Source organism: Macaca mulatta, chromosome 1 (genome assembly GCF_049350105.2).
Source record: "Macaca mulatta isolate MMU2019108-1 chromosome 1, T2T-MMU8v2.0, whole genome shotgun sequence".
NCBI classification, from domain to species: Eukaryota; Metazoa; Chordata; class Mammalia; order Primates; family Cercopithecidae; genus Macaca; species Macaca mulatta.
This window is the reverse complement of record NC_133406.1, coordinates 25,378,700-25,397,005: the sequence shown is the minus strand read 5'-3', so window position 1 is coordinate 25,397,005 and position 18,306 is coordinate 25,378,700. Positions and strand designations below refer to the sequence as shown.

The 18,306-nt window shown below is 43.6% G+C and overlaps 1 protein-coding gene across 6 annotated transcripts in view; it reads left to right on the top strand.

Annotated features, from left to right (window-relative positions):
* The window catches only part of ADCY10 (adenylate cyclase 10), a 90,091-nt gene that overhangs the window by 40,449 nt on the left and 31,336 nt on the right, over positions 1–18,306 (top strand). For all 6 annotated transcript variants that reach the window (XM_015125126.3, XM_015125132.3, XM_015125139.3 and 3 more), the window contains 5 exons: positions 283–557; positions 2,556–2,692; positions 8,834–8,959; positions 10,557–10,835; positions 10,968–11,258. In XM_015125126.3, coding sequence (XP_014980612.2) covers positions 283–557; positions 2,556–2,692; positions 8,834–8,959; positions 10,557–10,835; positions 10,968–11,258 — 1,108 coding nt within the window. The remainder of the gene's footprint in view (positions 1–282; positions 558–2,555; positions 2,693–8,833; positions 8,960–10,556; positions 10,836–10,967; positions 11,259–18,306) is intronic.

Below are 18,306 nucleotides of genomic sequence, written 5' to 3'. Positions count from 1 at the left end.
CTGGGATTACAGGCTTGAGCCACCGCGCCCGGCCTGCACTATCTTTACACAAAGATTTGACGAAGAGTCCATTCCAGCCAGCTCTGTCCAAATAGCCACAAATTCTAAGTTAATGGAACAAAAAATAATACAAAGTTACTGGAAAGAAAAACTTGAACTTAGTTCTTTCCCTGCATCATAAGCAAACCCGGAAACTCAATGGATACATATGCATACCCATACATATGTAAAAAAACCTGACATCCTATAGTGTTTCTCTTTCTCTTTCTGTATCTTTTCCAGACAGTGAAAGAGGAATGGATTATTTTTATCATTCATGAGGCCCAGTTTGTGGATTTGACCTCCTGGAGATTTATGGAGAAGCTTATCCGGACTCTTCCTATCTTCATCATTATGTCCCTGTGTCCCTTCGTTGACATTCCCTGTGCAGCTGCCAGTGCCATAATGAAGAACAGGAACACCACCTACATCACCGTTGGTGCAGTACAGCCTAACGACATCACCAACAAGATCTGTCTTGACCTCAATGTGAGCTGCATCCCCAAAGAACTGGACTTGTAAGTAACCTCTTTCTATTCTGAACTCTTGACATCTGCATTCATTCCCTCGGTCCAGACTTCATCAGATTTCTTAGTATGTGTTTTGATGTGCCTATTTCAGTATCTTTCCTGGCCCCACCTTTAAAAAAATTTTTCTTTTCTTTTTTTTGTTTCCTTTTGCGACAGGGTCTCACTCTGTCACCCAGGCTGGAGTGTAGTGGTGCCATCATGGGTCACTGCAGCCTTGACCTCCTGGGCTCAAGCCATCCTCCTGCCTCAGCTTTCTGAGTAGCCAGAACTACAGGTGTGTACCCCTGGTAAATTTTTTATTTCTGTAGAGATGGGGTCTCACAGTGTTGCCCAGGCTGATCTTGAACTCCTGGGCTCAAGCAATCCTCCCATCTCAGCTTCCCAAAATGCTGGGATTACAGGCGTGAGCCACTGTGCTTGGTCTGGTCCACCTTTTGAAGGGGCCATTCATGATGCTTGGTAGGATGGATGTTGCTCACCTTTTCCATGTTGTCTCCCTGTTACACCTTCTCCAACTTTGCTTAGTGAAAGGCTCTGTTTCCCTTTCATCATGGGGGCTATGGGTATACTTACATTAACTTGCAGTGAAGAAGAGCATTGTTATGGGCAAGTGACAGGAAAGGCAAACTGGTAAGCGTTAAAGACTATGACCTGCAACTAAGCAAGGTCTTACCTGGCTGGCAATGGTGTGGTCTGGTATTGGTGTTCTCTGTCTATGGCAGATGCGGAAAGCTGACTCACTGGTGAGTGCTCTCTGAGCTTTTCAGTGGTTCCTCTCCTGGGTTTCCTTTGGGTTTTTTTCTTTGTTTGTTTTTTGTTTTTGTTTGTTTTTTAGACCTAGTTTCACTCTTGTTGCCCAGGCTGGAGTGCAATGACGCAATCTCGGCTCACCGCAACCTCCACCTCCCAAGTTCAAGCAATTCTCCTGCCTTAGCCTCCTGAGTAGCTGGGATTGCAGGCGTGCCCCACTACGCCCAGCTAATTTTGTATTTTTAGTAGAGATGAGGTTTATCCACGTTGATCAGGCTGGTCTTGAACTCTCGCCCTCAGGTGATCCGCCCTCCTCGGCCTCCCAAAGTGCTGGGATTACAGGCGTGAGCCACCAAGCCCAGTTCTCCTGGGGTCCTGACAGCAGTCACCTTAACAACATAGAATGTTTCTTCTTTAGCTGGCTGTTTACAGCCCATCTTAGTATCTGCAGTGAGGTTGCCGTGCTTCTGGAAGAAAGATGTCTTGAACAAAGGCTTGTTTAAGATCACTCCAGGCACCAATTTGGCCCTCACTCTCTCTGTCTCTCTCTCTCTCTCCCCCTCTTTCTCTCTGTTTAAATTGTATAGAACATGTATATCTTTCCAAAGCCAAAAAGATACATCCTTAGTCTTGCTTCCCTCCCTTATCCTATAGGTAACCATTTTGATTAGTTTTTGGTTTATCCTTCCAATGTCTGTTTTAAAAACTATAAATAAAGCGTGTGCACACTTATTGTATACACACAAAAGTGAAATAAAAAAACAAAGCAATGCCTCAAAATTGAAAACAAACAGAAACAAATGAAGAATGACAAGAAATTATTTTCGGCCGGGCGTGGTGGCTCAAGCCTGTAATCCCAGCACTTTGGGAGGCCGAGACGGGCGGATCACGAGGTCAGGAGATCGAGACCATCCTGGCTAACACGGTGAAACCCCGTCTCTACTAAAAATACAAAAAAAAAAACACTAGCCGGGCGAGGTGGTGGGCGCCTGTAGTCCCAGCTACTCCGGAGGCTGAGGCAGGAGAATGGCGCAAACCCGGGAGGCGGAGCTTGCAGTGAGCTGAGATCCAGTCACTGCACTCCAGCCCGGGCTACAGAGCAAGACTCCGTCTCAAAAAAAAAAAAAAAAAAAAAAAAAAAAGAAATTATTTTCAAGTGATTGAGAAGACTTAAATGTTTTTCCTTCCTAAAAGATGTATCTTCAATGTAAACAGATTGCCTTGTTTTCACTACAGGTACCTGGTGGAGGGAAGCTGTGGGATTCCATTTTACTGTGAAGAATTGCTTAAAAACTTGGAACATCACAAGGTACTCGTTTTCCAACAAACGGAGTCTGAGGAAAAGACAAATAGGACCTGGAATAACCTGTTCAGTAAGTCCTGCAGTGATGGTTCTTTCTTACTCTGTTCTGCCTAACTTAAGTTTTCATTCAGAGAAGGTAGCAAAAATGGGCTATTCCACAGGCTGCTTCCTGTAGAGTCAGAGGGTTCTGGGGAGCCAGGAATTATTGGATCTGATATTCCAGATTGTAAGAGAACTTAACATTGCCTGGGACTCACTGGACTTGGCTAAAGATTGTATAACCATGGCTGGGCACGGCAGCTCACGCCTAAATCTCAGCACTTTTGGAGCCCGAGGCGGGCAGATCACTTGAGGTCAGGAGTTCAAGACCAGCCTGGCCAACATGGTGAAACCCCATCTGTACTAAAAATACAAAAATTAGCCAGGTGTGGTGGTGGGCGCCTGTAATCTCAGCTACTCAGGAGGCTGAGGCAGGAGAATCTCTTGAGCCTGGGAGGTGGAGGTTGCAGTGAGCTGAGATTGCACCACTGCACTCCAGCCTGGGCAACAGAGTGAGACTCTGTCCCAAAAAAAAAAAAAAAAAAAAAGTAACTATAGTAGAAATGAAAGGACACTGACAAATCTTAAGGCCCAGAACTGAAGGGCCACTTTGATGTTATTTTCAAAAAGCTTTTCCTTTTTTGCCAGAGGCAAAATTTCTAGTATGAAGTGAGTTATCAACAAAGATCCCGTGCTACACAGATATACACGGGGATGAAATGTGAAGTGATGGCATGAAGGAGGCCAGTTGGAATTTTTAGGAAAATAATTTTATTGCAGGGAGAAGGGTGGGGGCCAGAGAATACAAGTTGGAAAGTAGAGAATTAAGGCTAAATAGAACAGGCTTTAAGTGGGACTTTTTTTCTTTGCACTCCCTTGGTGTTTCTGAGTTGCTAGACTCTTCAGCTCTAAGTCTCGGACATGTGAGGCAAAAAGAAAGCCCTGCCGTGGGACCCACTGCCACGTTTTTCCTTGGATCCTAAGGTCCCTAGCTGGTCTGACTTCTCTCCACCTTCAGTGTCATCTTCTGTTTGTTTTACACATAATGTCTAGGGGTTTTAATTATATTCAGCAGGAGGAATAGGGAAACGCATACCAACTCTCTCTTCCTGGAATCGGAAGCCTCTTCATTTTTTTGTGACTCAAATTAAGTGATAAGATGATTTAACAGCGATAAGCACAACGTGTATTAATATTACTAAACCTAGAGGGTCAAAACTTATTCCTCTGCGACTGAATTTAAAGACAAGAATATAGATGTGAGATCAGTGTCATGTCGAGGTGAATATGGTGCAATAAAGGACTTATGGTGCTGCTGTCTCTATGTAGCAGGATAGAAAATCACCACCTAAAGGTGACAATGAGGGACATTTCACAAAAAAGATTCCTCTTGCTTCCTAAAAACCCCTGCCTCCTGGGTGAATGAATGATGCTCAGATGTCCCTATCCATGTTTCAGTCTGTGCTGCATCTGTTGCCTCTCACTTCTTTTTTTTTTTTTTTTTTTTTTTTTTTGAGACGGAGTCTGGCTCTGTCGCCCGGGCTGGAGTGCAGTAGCCGGATCTCAGCTCACTGCAAGCTCCGCCCCCCGGGTTTACGCCATTCTCCTGCCTCAGCCTCCCGAGTAGCTGGGACTACAGGCGCCCGCCGCCTCGCCCGGCTAGTTTTTTGTATTTTTTAGTAGAGACGGGGTTTCACCGTGTTCGCCAGGATGGTCTCGATCTCCTGACCTCGTGATCCGCCCGTCTCGGCCTCCCAAAGTGCTGGGATTACAGGCGTGAGCCACCGCGCCCGGCCTGCCTCTCACTTCTTGTTCAATAGTATGACTACAGGACCATGTGGCCCCCGAGGGCACATCTGTAGGAGAAATGAGACAGATGGTTGTCTGAGAGAACAGGGCAAAGTTCCAACTTTTTTTTTTTAAGGAGCAAGAAACATAAGCTTGCTTTTTAAGGAAAGATCAATTTTTTTTTTTTTCTGAATGATTGTGATGCAAAAATAGAGAAGATTTTCTCTGGCCAAATTAGTTTTAAAGATGATAATGGATCATTATATCAGTAATGACTGCTATGATCATTATTTTAGACTAAATAATTCCATTATAATAATATTAAGATGTCAATGGATTAAAGGAAAGTGATATGTAAATATAAATACTGCGGAGTAAATATTATTTCTGAATTTTATACATTTGTTTACTTTGTTTATTTGTTCAATAAATATTTATGTAGTATCTGTTATGAGCTTTTTTTTTTTGAGACAGAGTCTCACTCTGTTGTCCAGGCTGGAGTGCAGTGGAGCGATCTCAGCTCACTGCAATCTCCGTCTCCTGGACTCAAGCAATTCTCCTGTCTCAGCCTCCCGAGTAGCTGGGATTACAGGCATGCACCACTACTGCCCAGCTAATTTTCGTATTTTCAGTAGAGACAGAGTTTTGCCACGTTGGCCAGGCTGGTCTTGAACTCCTGACCTCAAATGATCCACCTGCCTCGGCCTCCCAAAGTGCTGGGATTACAGGTGTGAGCCACTGTGCCTGGCCCTGTTATGAGCTTTTTAAAACATAATCAGGTGTCTTCTCTATTTAAAACCCTTTAGTGTCTTTTGTGTTTTAATTTTTAAAAATTGAAATTAAGGAGAGATTCTGGTTACACAATGTTGTGAATGCACTACAGGCCGCTGAATTGTATACTTTAAAATAATTAATTGCATGTTAGCTGAATTTCAGTTCAACTAAAAAAATAAATATGATACATAATCCTGGACTGTATCCTATACTGGAAGAAAAGAGAATGTTAAAGGATATTTTTTGGTCAATTCACAAAATTGGGATACGGACAGTAGACTAAAGTATTGTATCAATGTTAAATTTCTTTTTTTTTTTTTTTTTTGAGACACTCTGTCGCCCAGACCGGAGTGCAATGGCACGATCTTGGCTCACTGCAGCCTCCGCCTCCTGGGTTCAAACAATTCTCTGTCTCAGCCTCCCGAGTATCTGGGATTACAGGCAACTGCCACCACACCTGGCTAATTTTTTTTTTTTGCATTTTTGGTAGAGACCGGGTTTCACCACCTTGGCCAGGCTGGTCTTGAACTCCTGAACTTGTGATCCACCCGCCTCGGCCTCCCAAAGTGCTGGGATTACAGGCGTGAGCCACTGAGCCTGACCAATGTTAAGTTTCTTGAAGGTGATAACTATACTCTAGTTATATAAGAGAGTGTTGGCCAGGTGCAGTGGCCCACACCTGTAATCCCAGTTCTTTGGGAGCCTGAGGTGGCCAGATCGCTTGAGCCCAGGAGTTTGAGACCTTCCTGGACAACATGACAAAAACCCATCTCTACTAAAAATACAAAAATTAGCAGGGTGTGGTGTTGCACGCCTGTAGTCCCAGCTACCTGGGAGGCTAAGGTGGGAGGATTGCTTGAGCCAGGGAGGTTGAGGCTGCAGCAAGCTATGATCACGCCTCTCCACTCCAGTCTGGGCAATAGGAGTGAGACCCTGTCTCAAAAAAACAAAACAAACAAAGAGTGTCAATATTTTTAGAAAATACAGAGTTAAGTATTTGGGAGTATAGGGTGTGATGTGTGTGACTTATATTCAAATGCTTCAGAAAAATACGTACACCTAGAAGGAACCTAGGATATAGTAAATGGGGCAAAGGCTGACAACAGGCGAACCTGAGTAAAGAGTACATTCTGTGTATCACCCTTTTATTTATTTCACACAATTGAATTACATTATGAGATTATCCTATTAATGTATTTATCTATTGTTTAATGTTTGTCTCCCATTAGAATGTGAGCTTCATGAGCCAGGGAGTCTTGTGCTCTCCTGAATCCCCAATCCTAGGAAAATTCCTAGCACCTAGAGGCAATCAGTTAATACTGGCTGAGTGATGGAAAAAATGGTTGTGTCAGTGCGAGGTCCTGAAAGGGGAAATAAGCATAAAAGAGCAGGGACCACATCATACCCTTGAGCCCCACTCTCCTACTCCCAATACATACACATACCCACACACACACACACACACACACGGCCCCCTTTTTGGTATGCTATCCTCTCTTGGCTTCCCTGACCCCACACTCCTCCTGTTCCCCTCTCTGACTAGTCATCAGATGCTTCTTGGCTCTCTCCCTGGGTCTACTCCTCTTGGGACATTCTTCAAGTTCTATCCTTAACCCTCTCCTTTTGCTAGCTTGCCAGAATTAGAAACAACTCTTTCCCCAGTTGTTTTCATTTACTCATCTATTTCTCAGCCTTCGTGTGTGTGTCGAACCCTAACCTCACCCTTAGTTCCACACCCATATTTCCAATTGCCCACTGAACTATTCCACAGATTCCTTTAAACTTAATAAATCTAAAACTTCATGCATTATCCTCCCTCCTCAACCACCCCTCCTTCTGTACTCCATGTCTCTGTCACTTCTATCACTGTCTTGCTTAGGCCCCATTTCCTCCATGTCTTTAGTATTTGCTTTCTCCTTGCTGAACCACTTACCTGGTTCTATGCATCCTCACTTCTTGACATTCCATTATTATAACTCCTTACATAGTCTTCCCTGTCCTGGTCTCGCGCCTTTTCCATATGCTGCTTCCAGTGCTACCTTCCTAAATATGACTGGTTGGATTACTAGTATCTCCTCTTCAGAAATCTGTGATCTTTCCCTCTTGTCTATAAGGTCCAGTCTTCATATTATGGTGTTTAATGCCCTCCATGCTGTGCTCCCAAACTAGCTCTCTGAACACGTCTCCACGTCCCCCACATAGCACTTCAGCATTCCAGCCCCTGCACTTTGGCCACGCTGGGCCACTCCATTCCCCTAACTCACTAAGTACTCTGAGGTTCCCATGCCTTTGCATTGGCCTCTCCTCCACTTTCTGCTTACAATATCTCTTCATCCTTCAAGGATCAATCAAAGTACTTCCTCCTCTATCAAGTCTTTCTGAATCCACCAAGTCTGATTTAATTGTTATTTTCTGTTCCCACAACATGCTACTCTTTGCTCTTTAGCTCTTAAGTCACTCATCCTGGTGTTATAATTGGTTACTTATATATCTGTCTCCATAGATTTCTAAGCCCCTTGAGGGCCGGAAGCATGTGTTATTCACGTTTATAGCCTTCACTGGATATGATGCACAGAAAGTCCTTAATACATATGTCCTGCATTGATGTGAACTCTGGTGCTTACTGTTTGTGTCCAGTCACACGGCACTCATGTACTGCCTGGCAGTCCAGCTCTTTGCATACATGACTTAGAGCTCTAGGAAATAAGGAACTTGGTTTTATTCACCTTCCTATTTCCACCTCACCTAGCATAGTCTTGCAGCTATCAAGGACTGCATGAATGGCTCAAGGGACAGAAAAATAATGCATTTTGGAGTACTAGGAAACCAAATTACTAGGCACATTTACTATTCAAACTTCACCAATTAAAATATCTCTTTCTGATGTAGCCATGTCCTAATTAGAGTACAGTGCCTCACAGAATGTGTTTGTATCTGAGTGTGGGTATGTAAATGTATACATACAAATACATGTTTCTGTATACTGTAATACATTCTGATAATCTGACTGTGAATCAAATGTTTGTAAAGCCTTATATCCTATGGAAGACATCAATAGTGCCAGTTCCTTTGGTTGGGCAGGGTTGACAGAGGGAGACAAAACATTTTTGAGTACATCTAGATTTTCATTAATCAGTTTTACTTAGAACAAGGTTTCCAGCGGCCTCGTGCAGTGTGGCTCATACCTGTAATCCCAGTACTTTGGGAGGCCGAGGCAGGCGGATCACTTGAGGTCAGGAGTTTGAGACCAGCCTGGCCAACATGGTGAAACCCCATGTCTACAAAAATTAGCCAGGCATGGTGGTGGGCGGCTGTAATCCCAGCTACTTGGGAGGCTGAGGCAGGAGAATCTCTTGAACCTAGGAGGCAGAGGTTGCAGTGAGCCAAGATCGGGCCACTGCACTCCAGCCTGGGCGACAGTGAGAGACTCTGTCTCAAAAAAACAAAAAACAAAACAAAACAAAAAAAAGGTTTCCAGAATATTTGGTGAGCCAATATACATCTCCACACACTCTTCCTCACATGAGATTCATCTCAAAGTTCATTGGAAAATCAGACCTTATAAGACAGACTAATGACTCAACTTTTCTTCCCTTTTATACCCCTGTAGAGTATTTCATTAAGCCAATAGAGAGGTTAAACATGGTTACTCTCCAAAGCGATGAGGAAAGTGAAGTCTGTCACCTCGCAAGTGGTGTCAGACTGAAAAACCTGTCACCTCCAACATCATTAAAAGGTAAGAAAATCTGACCAGGCGCGGTGGCTCACGCCTGTAATCCCAGGACTTTGGGAGGCTGAGGCGGGCAGATCACAAGGTCAGGAGTTCGAGACCAGCCTGGCCAACATGGTGAAACCCCGTCTCTACTAAAAATACAAACAAATTAGCCAGGCACACGCCTATAATCCCAGCTACTTGGGAAGCTGAGGCAGGAGAACTGCTTGACCCCGGGAGGCGGAGGTTGCAGTGAGCCACTGCACTCCAGCCTGGGTGACAGAGTGAGACTCCATCTCAAAAGAAAAAGAAAAGAAAAGACAGAAAAGAAAATCTGACCTGGTATTTATTTTCTAGTCCCTAAACTTCACTTTGGTTTTCTCTAGGATGTCTGTTTTTAAAACGAAAAAGAAAAACAGCAACACAGGTTGTTTGTGTGTTTGCTCTGTACTGCTTGAAGCAGGGAGAAGGCTCCAGGGTAGGCCTGGCTTTTTTCCTAATTAAGAGCCATCTTTCCACCTGTGTATATTCTGGGATCTGCATAAAAGAATGAAATATTGTACATTTTCAATTAAACAGAAACCAAATAATGAGGGAGGAAATCTAATACTGAGATACTTCCTGCCATCCACTTTTATGAGAAATAAAGGACAAACAAGAGTTTATATGAAAGACATATTATTGGCCAGGTGCGGTGGCTCACTCCTGTAATCCCAGCACTTTGAGAGGCTGAGGCGGGCGGATCACTTGAGGTCAGGAGTTCGAGAGACCAGCCTGACCAACATGGAGAAACCCCGTCTCTACTAAAAATACAAAAAAAATTAGCCTGGCATGGTGGCGCATGCATGTAATCCCAGCTACTTGGGAGGCTGAGGCAGGAGAATTGCTTGAACCAGGGAGGCAGAGGTTGCAGTGAGCCGAGATCGCGCCATTGCACTCCAGCTTGGGCAACAAGAGCGAGATGGAAAAAAAAAAAAAAAGACTTGCTTAGTTTCTACGGTGTTTTTTGGGCAAGTTGAGAAGTTCTAATTTTGTCCCTAACAGAAGGACATCCTGGTCAAAATGTCCAGAAAGCCATGTGAGCTACGATATTCAAGCTTAGATGAAACGTTGGTATAGGAGCTGTGAACTTTCTGACAATTGGTCATGACACAGAGATGATAATGTATGTCATGAAAAGACATAAATTTCCAGGGCAGATTGAGAGAAAAATTTCCAGCAGAAAGGGGAGCCAGAGAAGAAGATACAGAAGGACCAGCTGAGGAAGTCAACAAAGCACAGGAATGGCAGGGCCTGCTCCTTCTGACAATAGTGATTACAATGTCCTCTCCTCTCCTCACACACGCTTGTCACACTTTAGCACAAAATCAGAACACCATGAAATCGATCTTAATTTTGTCAGGTCATTGTGCCATGTGTCTTTCCAGGCCATAAGGCTGCATCTTTAGTACTCTCAGCACAAGTGCTATCCACAAATTAGGTACTAAACAAATACTTCTTTTGACTTAGCTTGACTGAGTTTCTTTCAACAAGAACTGTAGAGCAGGATGGTTATATCAAATACAGCATATTTGATAAAGACAAATAACTAGTTTTCTACTGTGTGATCTTCTACCTGCAGAAATCTCTCTGATCCAGCTGGATAGCATGAGCCTTTCCCACCAAATGCTGGTGAGATGTGCTGCCATCATTGGCCTGACCTTCACCACCGAGTTGTTGTTTGAGATTCTCCCCTGTTGGAATATGAAGATGATGATCAAGGCCCTGGCAACCCTAGTGGAATCTAACATTTTTCATTGTTTCCGGAATGGCAAGGAGCTTCAAAATGCCCTGAAACAGAACGATACCTCATTTGAGGTGCACTATCGCTCCTTGTCTCTGAAGCCCAGTGAAGGGATGGGTGAGTAGCACCTGGAGTGACTCAGCTTCCTCTTAAGGACCCATCTAGATCAAATAATTGACCTGTGTTAGGTAGAAGGGGCTGATCTGTTGCCCACTGCCTGGCTGAAAAAACCCTTTTTGCTCTCTCCAGATCACGGTGAAGAGGAAGAGCTTCGTGAACTGGAGAATGAGGTGATCGAGTGCCACAGGATTCGATTCTGTAGCCCTATGATGCAGAAAACAGCCTACGAGCTGTGGCTCAAGGACCAGAGAAAAGCCATGCACTTGAAATGTGCCCGCTTTTTGGAAGAAGATGCCCACAGGTGTGACCACTGCCGAAGCAAGGACTTCATTCCCTATCATCACTTCACAGTGAATATTCGGCTCAACACTTTAGACATGGATGCCATTAAAAAGATGGCTACGTCTCATGGATTTGGAAGTAACCTACCTCATTTTTAAATTATCCTAACTGTTCTTGGGAAATCTAGAGACTAAGATCTAGAAGGAGTGGGTGTGGACCTTGAGGGCTTCAAGTCCCATAAGCGGCTTGGGCACAAAGAATGATGAGACTTCAGCAGCCTAGGCCAATGGTGAAGAGAAGAGTAAGGGAATGTACCTGTATTGAGTCTAGTGAACCAATCTCACTATAACTGTCAGGGATGATTTGGGGATAGGGGCTCTGGCAAAATGGGGTGTGACCAGAACTTAAACTAAAATATCCCACTTAATTCACACCAAAGGATGGAATCCAAAGGGGGGTACAAGCTGACATGATGACCCGGTGTTTCTTGGCAGATAAGAATATTATTGCTTTGTTGGTCTAGTTTGAAACAGGTTCCAGTGGGACAAGAATATGATTGAAAGAGAATTAGCCAGGGCTAAGCAGGTCAGGGCTCCAGAAAAGAGAGCTTGGTTTCAGGGCAGGAATTCAAGACCATCTGAGAAGCAAATTTAAAAAGTTACAAACCAATAACACCAATCAGCTATGTGATCTGAGAAAACATAGCAGAAGATTTGAGGGATGTAAGGACCCAAAGACTCAGTCACTGCGGGCATGATGGGTGTCAGACATAAAGCTATAATACCAATTCTAGCCCCCATTCATGGTGGCCAGGTAGCTCCTAACGGGCTGTCTACCCTAGTCAGAGGACCTTGGTGATTATGGCTAAATCTGGTTGGGAAATCAGAGGCTACAAGTAGAGGACTCCTATATTATAAGGATATTAAAAATCAGGAAGAAATGTATCTAAAGTGCCTAGCACATAGCAGGTGCAAAATAAAATTTTTTTTCTCATTCGTTCTCTATTTCATGTGCATTCTCAGTGGATCCTCGTATTAACCTTTTAAGGTTGATGAGGGTTATTTTCATTGTGTAGATTTTTTAAATTGTGGTTCTGGAAGCTTAAGTAACTTACCCAATACCACAGAATGAGTGACAGGCTTTATTCAATCTGCCATCAGTCTAATTCCTAAGTTCATCCTCTGCTCATTATACCTGAGCTCCCCCAAATGTGGGGTTGGACTTTTAGGTAATACTTGCCAGAAGACAGGAAGTTCATAGACACAGCATGAAGTAGAAATCAAGAGAGTGAGAAACTTGCAGCTTTGCACAGTGGGACAAGCATGTTGTTGAAACTGCACTCACACTAGTCCATCTCCCTTTTTGGAAGGCAGGAATCAGGCTGTAAGTTCAGAGCTTTAAGATCTGGACTATGAAGATTTCTAGTCCTCTGAAAACTTGAGTACAAAGAGGATAACAGGGCCGGGCACGGTGGCTCAAGCCTGTAATCCCAGCACTTTGAGAGGCCAAGACGGGCGGATCACGAATTCAGGAGATCGAGACCATCCTGGCTAACATGGTGAAACCCCGTCTCTACTAAAAAAATACAAAAAACTAGCTGGGCGAGGTGGCGGGCGCCTGTAGTCCCAGCTACACGGGAGGCTGAGGCAGGAGAATGGTGTAAACCTGGGAGGCGGAGCTTGCAGTGAGCTGAGATCCGGCCACTGCACTCCAGCCTGGGCGACAGAGCAAGACTCCGTCTCAAAAAAACAAAAAAAAAAAAAAAAAAAAAAAATGAAGAGGATAAGACTTCAGCAGTAGTCTCACCCTCACCGGGGCAAGGAAGATGTCAGGGGAATGTACACCTACCTGAGTTTAGTTCTATTACTAGTATGTATTAAATTCTCTCTCATCTGTTATATTTTTACAAAATTGGTAATATCATTATTATCATCACAAAAATGGTATGTGTGTAACATGATGTTGAAATTGAAATTTGTGCCAGAGCACCAAGATACAATGAATGCTGCAATTCAAACCTAGGCAGTGGATATACAGAATTTACCAAGGAAATAGCTGAGAATCAATTATAATCTTGGATCCTTTGCCCAGATGTAAGACACAGAAATGAGGAAGAGTGTGTAGAGGGCCAGGATTTGTGAAGAGCTCTCTTTGGTGAGAACTGATGAGGTGCTGTGTGCCCTCCTCAAGTGGGTTGTTTACTTCATCACCTCAAGCCTAGCGAGGTGTCTTCCTTAGAGTCAGAGGACATAGAACCCTGGGGCCTGCCTCCTGCCTAAGAAGGCTGAAATGGCCTGTGGCTGCATTGGGATCAAGCTGCCATCCCAGACTGTGGGAAAGGATGTGTGAGGGTTTCTCATGGATCAGATAAAACCCACCTGGGAGAAAGAGCAGGACTGGAACCATTTTAAGTTCTTCCCAGAGTGCCCTTGGGAGGGTGAGAAGACCCTTGGGTGTGGACTGCTAGAATGAGACAGGGGTAAGGGAGGCAGACTGTGGAGCACTGAGAAGATGTGCTGCCTGAATTAAGGAAGCTTTAGTGAAGGATCCCACACAGGGCCCTACTCAAAGAACCAATGAAAGTATCAGTAGGAGATGAAATGATGGAAAGAGATGAGGGAAAGGGAAAAGAAGAATATTCGACTGTATGGGGTCAGTGAGTCATACACATACACACACACATACACGCACATACATATACATAGATGTATTTTTTGGTAGATTGATGTTTTATTTGGGGGGATAAAATAAGCTAAAATACACTGACAGCTAGAAGACAGGTCAGTTTGAGCAGCTGGCCTGTAGCAGGCTGACTGTTGTCATCAAAGCAAACAATTTCAGTTATTTGCAGATTTTCCAATCAACTGGCAGTTCAGTTCTGGAGCATATGTGACCAAATGTCTCTGAATAATGTCTGCTGGTAGCCCTTCCATCAGCACCTCCACCTGAGTGAGGCCAAAGCTCTACTATTTCTCCTATCAGAATTTTTCACCCGTTCAGAAGGCTATCGACTAGACAAACTGTAGAGACTTTGTAAATTCCCTAAATGTTGTATCCTAAAACAGTAATCCCATGGCCCACTGTCGCACACACCTTCAGTAGTTCCAGTCAGGGGCAAACATTTTTTGTTTGTTTGTTTGTTTTGAGACGGAGTCTCCCTCTGTCGCCCAGGCTGGGGTGCAGTGGCCAGATCTCAGCTCACTACAAGCTCCGCCTCCTGGGTTTATGCCATTCTCCTGCCTCAGCCTCCCGAGTAGCTGGGACTACAGGCGCCTGCCACCTCGCCCGGCTAGTTTTTTGTATTTTTTTAGTAGAGACGGGATTTCACCATGTTAGCCAGGATGGTCTCGATCTCCTGACCTTGTGATCCACCCGTCTCGGCCTCCCAAAGTGCTGGGATTACAGGCTTGAGCCACCGCGCCCGGCAGGGGCAAACATTTTTAATTTAGCTACTCTTTCTAGTCGTTACCTCCATATACTAAATGGTATATTAATATTGCTTTTATTGATTTTTTAAAAAATCAAATTCTGACATCTGTTTTCTGGCTATGGCAGATGAGGATTTAACTCTGTTACACCACTCCTCGGCCCCTCTCCCCTATATTGTCGTATAACTGGCATTAGATAAGTCAGTGAAGTGTTTACATTATTAAGACTATGTAAATGTTGTCCATTACAAACCAAGTAATATACTGTGAATAGATTTCTTAACAAATGTTTATTTTTCCTAGAGTTACTAGGAGACTTTTTTTTTTGCAATGTCTTCCTTAAAACATCCTGCTTCCATCTATCCTAGACAGATAGATACTCTGTCTATCCATTATTCCTGAATCTCCCAAAGTGTGGAGTATAACCTTTAGGCAATACCAGTCAAGGACGTAATTGGGACCAAGTGTGGTGGCTCACGCTTGTAATCCCAGCACTTTGGGAAGCTGGGGTGGAAGGATCACTTGAAGCCAGGAGTTCAAGACCAGCCTGGACAACAAACTGAGACTCTGTTTCTACAAAAAATTAAAAATAAGAAAATTAGCCAGGCATGGTTGCGCACATCTATAGTTCCAGTTTCTCAGGAAGTTGAGGTGGGAGGATCTCTTGAGCCCAGGAGTTCAAGGATGCAGTGAGCCATGATCATGGCCACTGCTCTCCCCAAAAGGGAAAAAAAAAGACATAACTGGAGGAGATTCAGGGCCACTGCATTATGTGTGAATCAGATAGGGAGGAAACTGGTAGCTGGTTCCCTTTCAATTCTCTTTTGGTCCTCATGTCCTTCTTAAGAACTGTTATTTTCTAAGTTTTGATTCATTCCAATGGTTTACCCTCCTGGGCATTCCCTTCAGCTTCTTCCAACTATTTCATCAATGACTACTCTTCTCACTCCTTTATCTTCTACAGATATGTTGAACTTTCATTCAGCATTTCATTTACTCATTCCACAATTATTTATTGGGTTCCTACTATGTGCCAGGCACTGCTTACTGTTCTAGGCATCTGAACAAAACAGCATCAGTGTTTTGCATCAGTGAACAAAACAGCATTCTGTTGGGGGAAAGTAGACAGTGGAGAACAAAAACGTAATAAAGAAGTAAATTTCTGGGTGCAATGGCTCATGCCTATAATCCCAGTGGCTTTGGAGGCTTGAGGCCAAGGGTTCAAGACCAGCCTGGGCAGGAGAGCAAGACCCCATCTCTTCAAAAAAAATTAGCCAGGTGTGATGGCTTGTGCCTGTAGTCCCAGCTACTCAATAGTATTGCTTGAGGCCGAAAGTTTGAGACTGCAGTAAGCCATGTTCACCCTACTATACGCCAGCCTGGGTGACAGAGCAAGACCCCAACTCTTAAAAAAAAAAAAAAAAAAAAAAAAAAAGAAAGCAAGAAAGCGTATAGTATAAGTGATAAATCCCATGGAGGAAACAGAAAAGAATGTTGGGTAGGACAAGGAAGATAAGGAGCGCAGAGTCATTTGGGTGCCTTCACTGCAGAGCAAGATTCATGTAAAGACAGAGGAAGTGAGGGATTTTGCTGTGTGAGTGGCTGAGGAAGACTATTCTAGGCAGACGGGTAGCTAAGTGACCCTAAGACAGGAGCGTGGCCCTTCCATCCTATACATGTGGAATTTGTACTTTCAGAGATCATTTTATTCTTACCAAGCCCAGTGGCTCACCTGTAATCTCAGCATTTTGAGAGGCTGAGACAGGTGGATTGCTTGAGCTCCAGAGTTCAAGACCAGCCTGAGAAGCCTGATGAAACCCCCACTCCACAAAAAAATACAAAAAATTAGCTGGGTGTGGTGGCAGGCGCCTGTAGCCCCAGCTACTCAGCAGGGTGAGGTGGGAAGATCCCTTGAGCCAGGGAGGTTGAGGCTGCAGCAAGCTATGATCGTGCCACTGCACTCCAGCCTGAGCAACAGAGCAAGGCCCTGCCTCAAAAAAAAAAAAAAAAAAATCATTTTATTCTCACTTAGTTAGCTAAATGTCCTGAACTCGGGGAGATAGAAGATAAACCCAAGAGGTAGTCTGACATCTTGAACCTAAAGTCTTATTTTTAGTTATTTGAAACCATAAGGTGGGCAGGTGATATCTTTGCTTTTCTCTTTTCTTTTGAGAACTTACAGGCATTTTGTATCTTTTTTCTTTTGATTTTTACAGATTCTCCTTGTAGTAGGAAACTCTTAATATAGCATCTCCTTTGTAAATAAAAAAATGAGAATCAAAAATAATGTGATTCTGGTTGGGCACAGTGGCTCATGCCTGTAATCGCAGCACTTTGGGAGGCCGAGGTGGGGGGATCACGAGGTCAGGAGATCGAGACCATCCTAGCTAATACGGTGAAACCCCATCTCCACTAAAAATACAAAAAATTAGCCAGGCATGGTGGCACACACCTGTAGTCCCAGCTACTTGAGAGGCTGAGGCAGGAGAATCACTTGAACCTGGGAGGCGGAAGTTGTAGTGAGCTGATATCGTGCCACTGCAGTCCAGCCTGGGTGACAGAATGAGATTCCATCTCAATAAAAAAGAAAAGAAAAGAAAAGAAAAGAAAAGAAAATATAAAATTAGCCAGGCGTGGTGGTGCGGCCCTGTAATCTCAGCTACTAGGGAGACTGAGGCACGAGAATCACTTGAACTCAGGGGGCAGAGGTTGCAGTGAGCCAAGATCGCACCACTGCCCTCCAGACTAGGCAACAGAGTGAAACTCCATCCAAAAAAAAATAGTAATAATAATATGATTCACCCAAGCAATAAATGACATAATGACAAAGAGCATACTTTGTACGCCCTGACTCTGTTTGCTTTATCTATCCAATCTTCGCATTCCATTCTATCACCATTACAATTTATTTATTTATTTATTTGAGACAGAGTCTTGCTCTGTTGCCCAGGCTGGAATGTAGTGGCATGATCTGGGCTTACTGCAGTCTCAAACTTCCAGGCTTAAGCCATCCTCCAACCTCAGACTCCCAAGTAGGTGGGACTACAGGCACATAACACCACATGCCGCTAATTTTTTCTTCTTCTTCTTTTGTTCTTTTTGTAGACAGGTCTTGCCATATTGCCCAAGCTGGTCTCAAACTTCTGGACTCAAATGATCCTCCCACCTCAGCCTCCCAAAGTGTTGAAGTGTTGGGATTATAGGGATGAGCCACTGTGCCTGGCCACCATTACAATTTTAAACATAAAGTGTTGAAGGAAGAATAGCATTTTCATTTTACTAATTGACTTATTTTCAACAAATGTGCATGTATGCAACAAACATTTATTAAGCATCTACCCTGTGCCAGGAAGTGACCTAGATATTTGGACCATAGTAGTGAAAAATGATAGACATTTATTATTAATTTTTATTTTATTATTAATGATAGACATGTCTATTCTCATAACTTTGAATTTTAATGGCAGCTGACAGATAATGAAGAGATTAAGCAATAAAATCTTCAAGGGGCCTTGTAGACTTTGATAAATAGTCTAAATTTCAGTCTATGTGAATTGGAACACATTGGAAATATATCAGTTAGAATGAGTATTGGCTGCATATAATAAGGACCTAGCTAATGTGGCTTAAATTTATTTATTATCAAATGTATTATATTTATGTATTTCTCATGTAAAAGGCTTGCCTCATCACTGGGACTAGTATGGAGGCTTCATGATCATCACGGACCTTGGTCCAAAACAGCTGCTGAGGCTCCA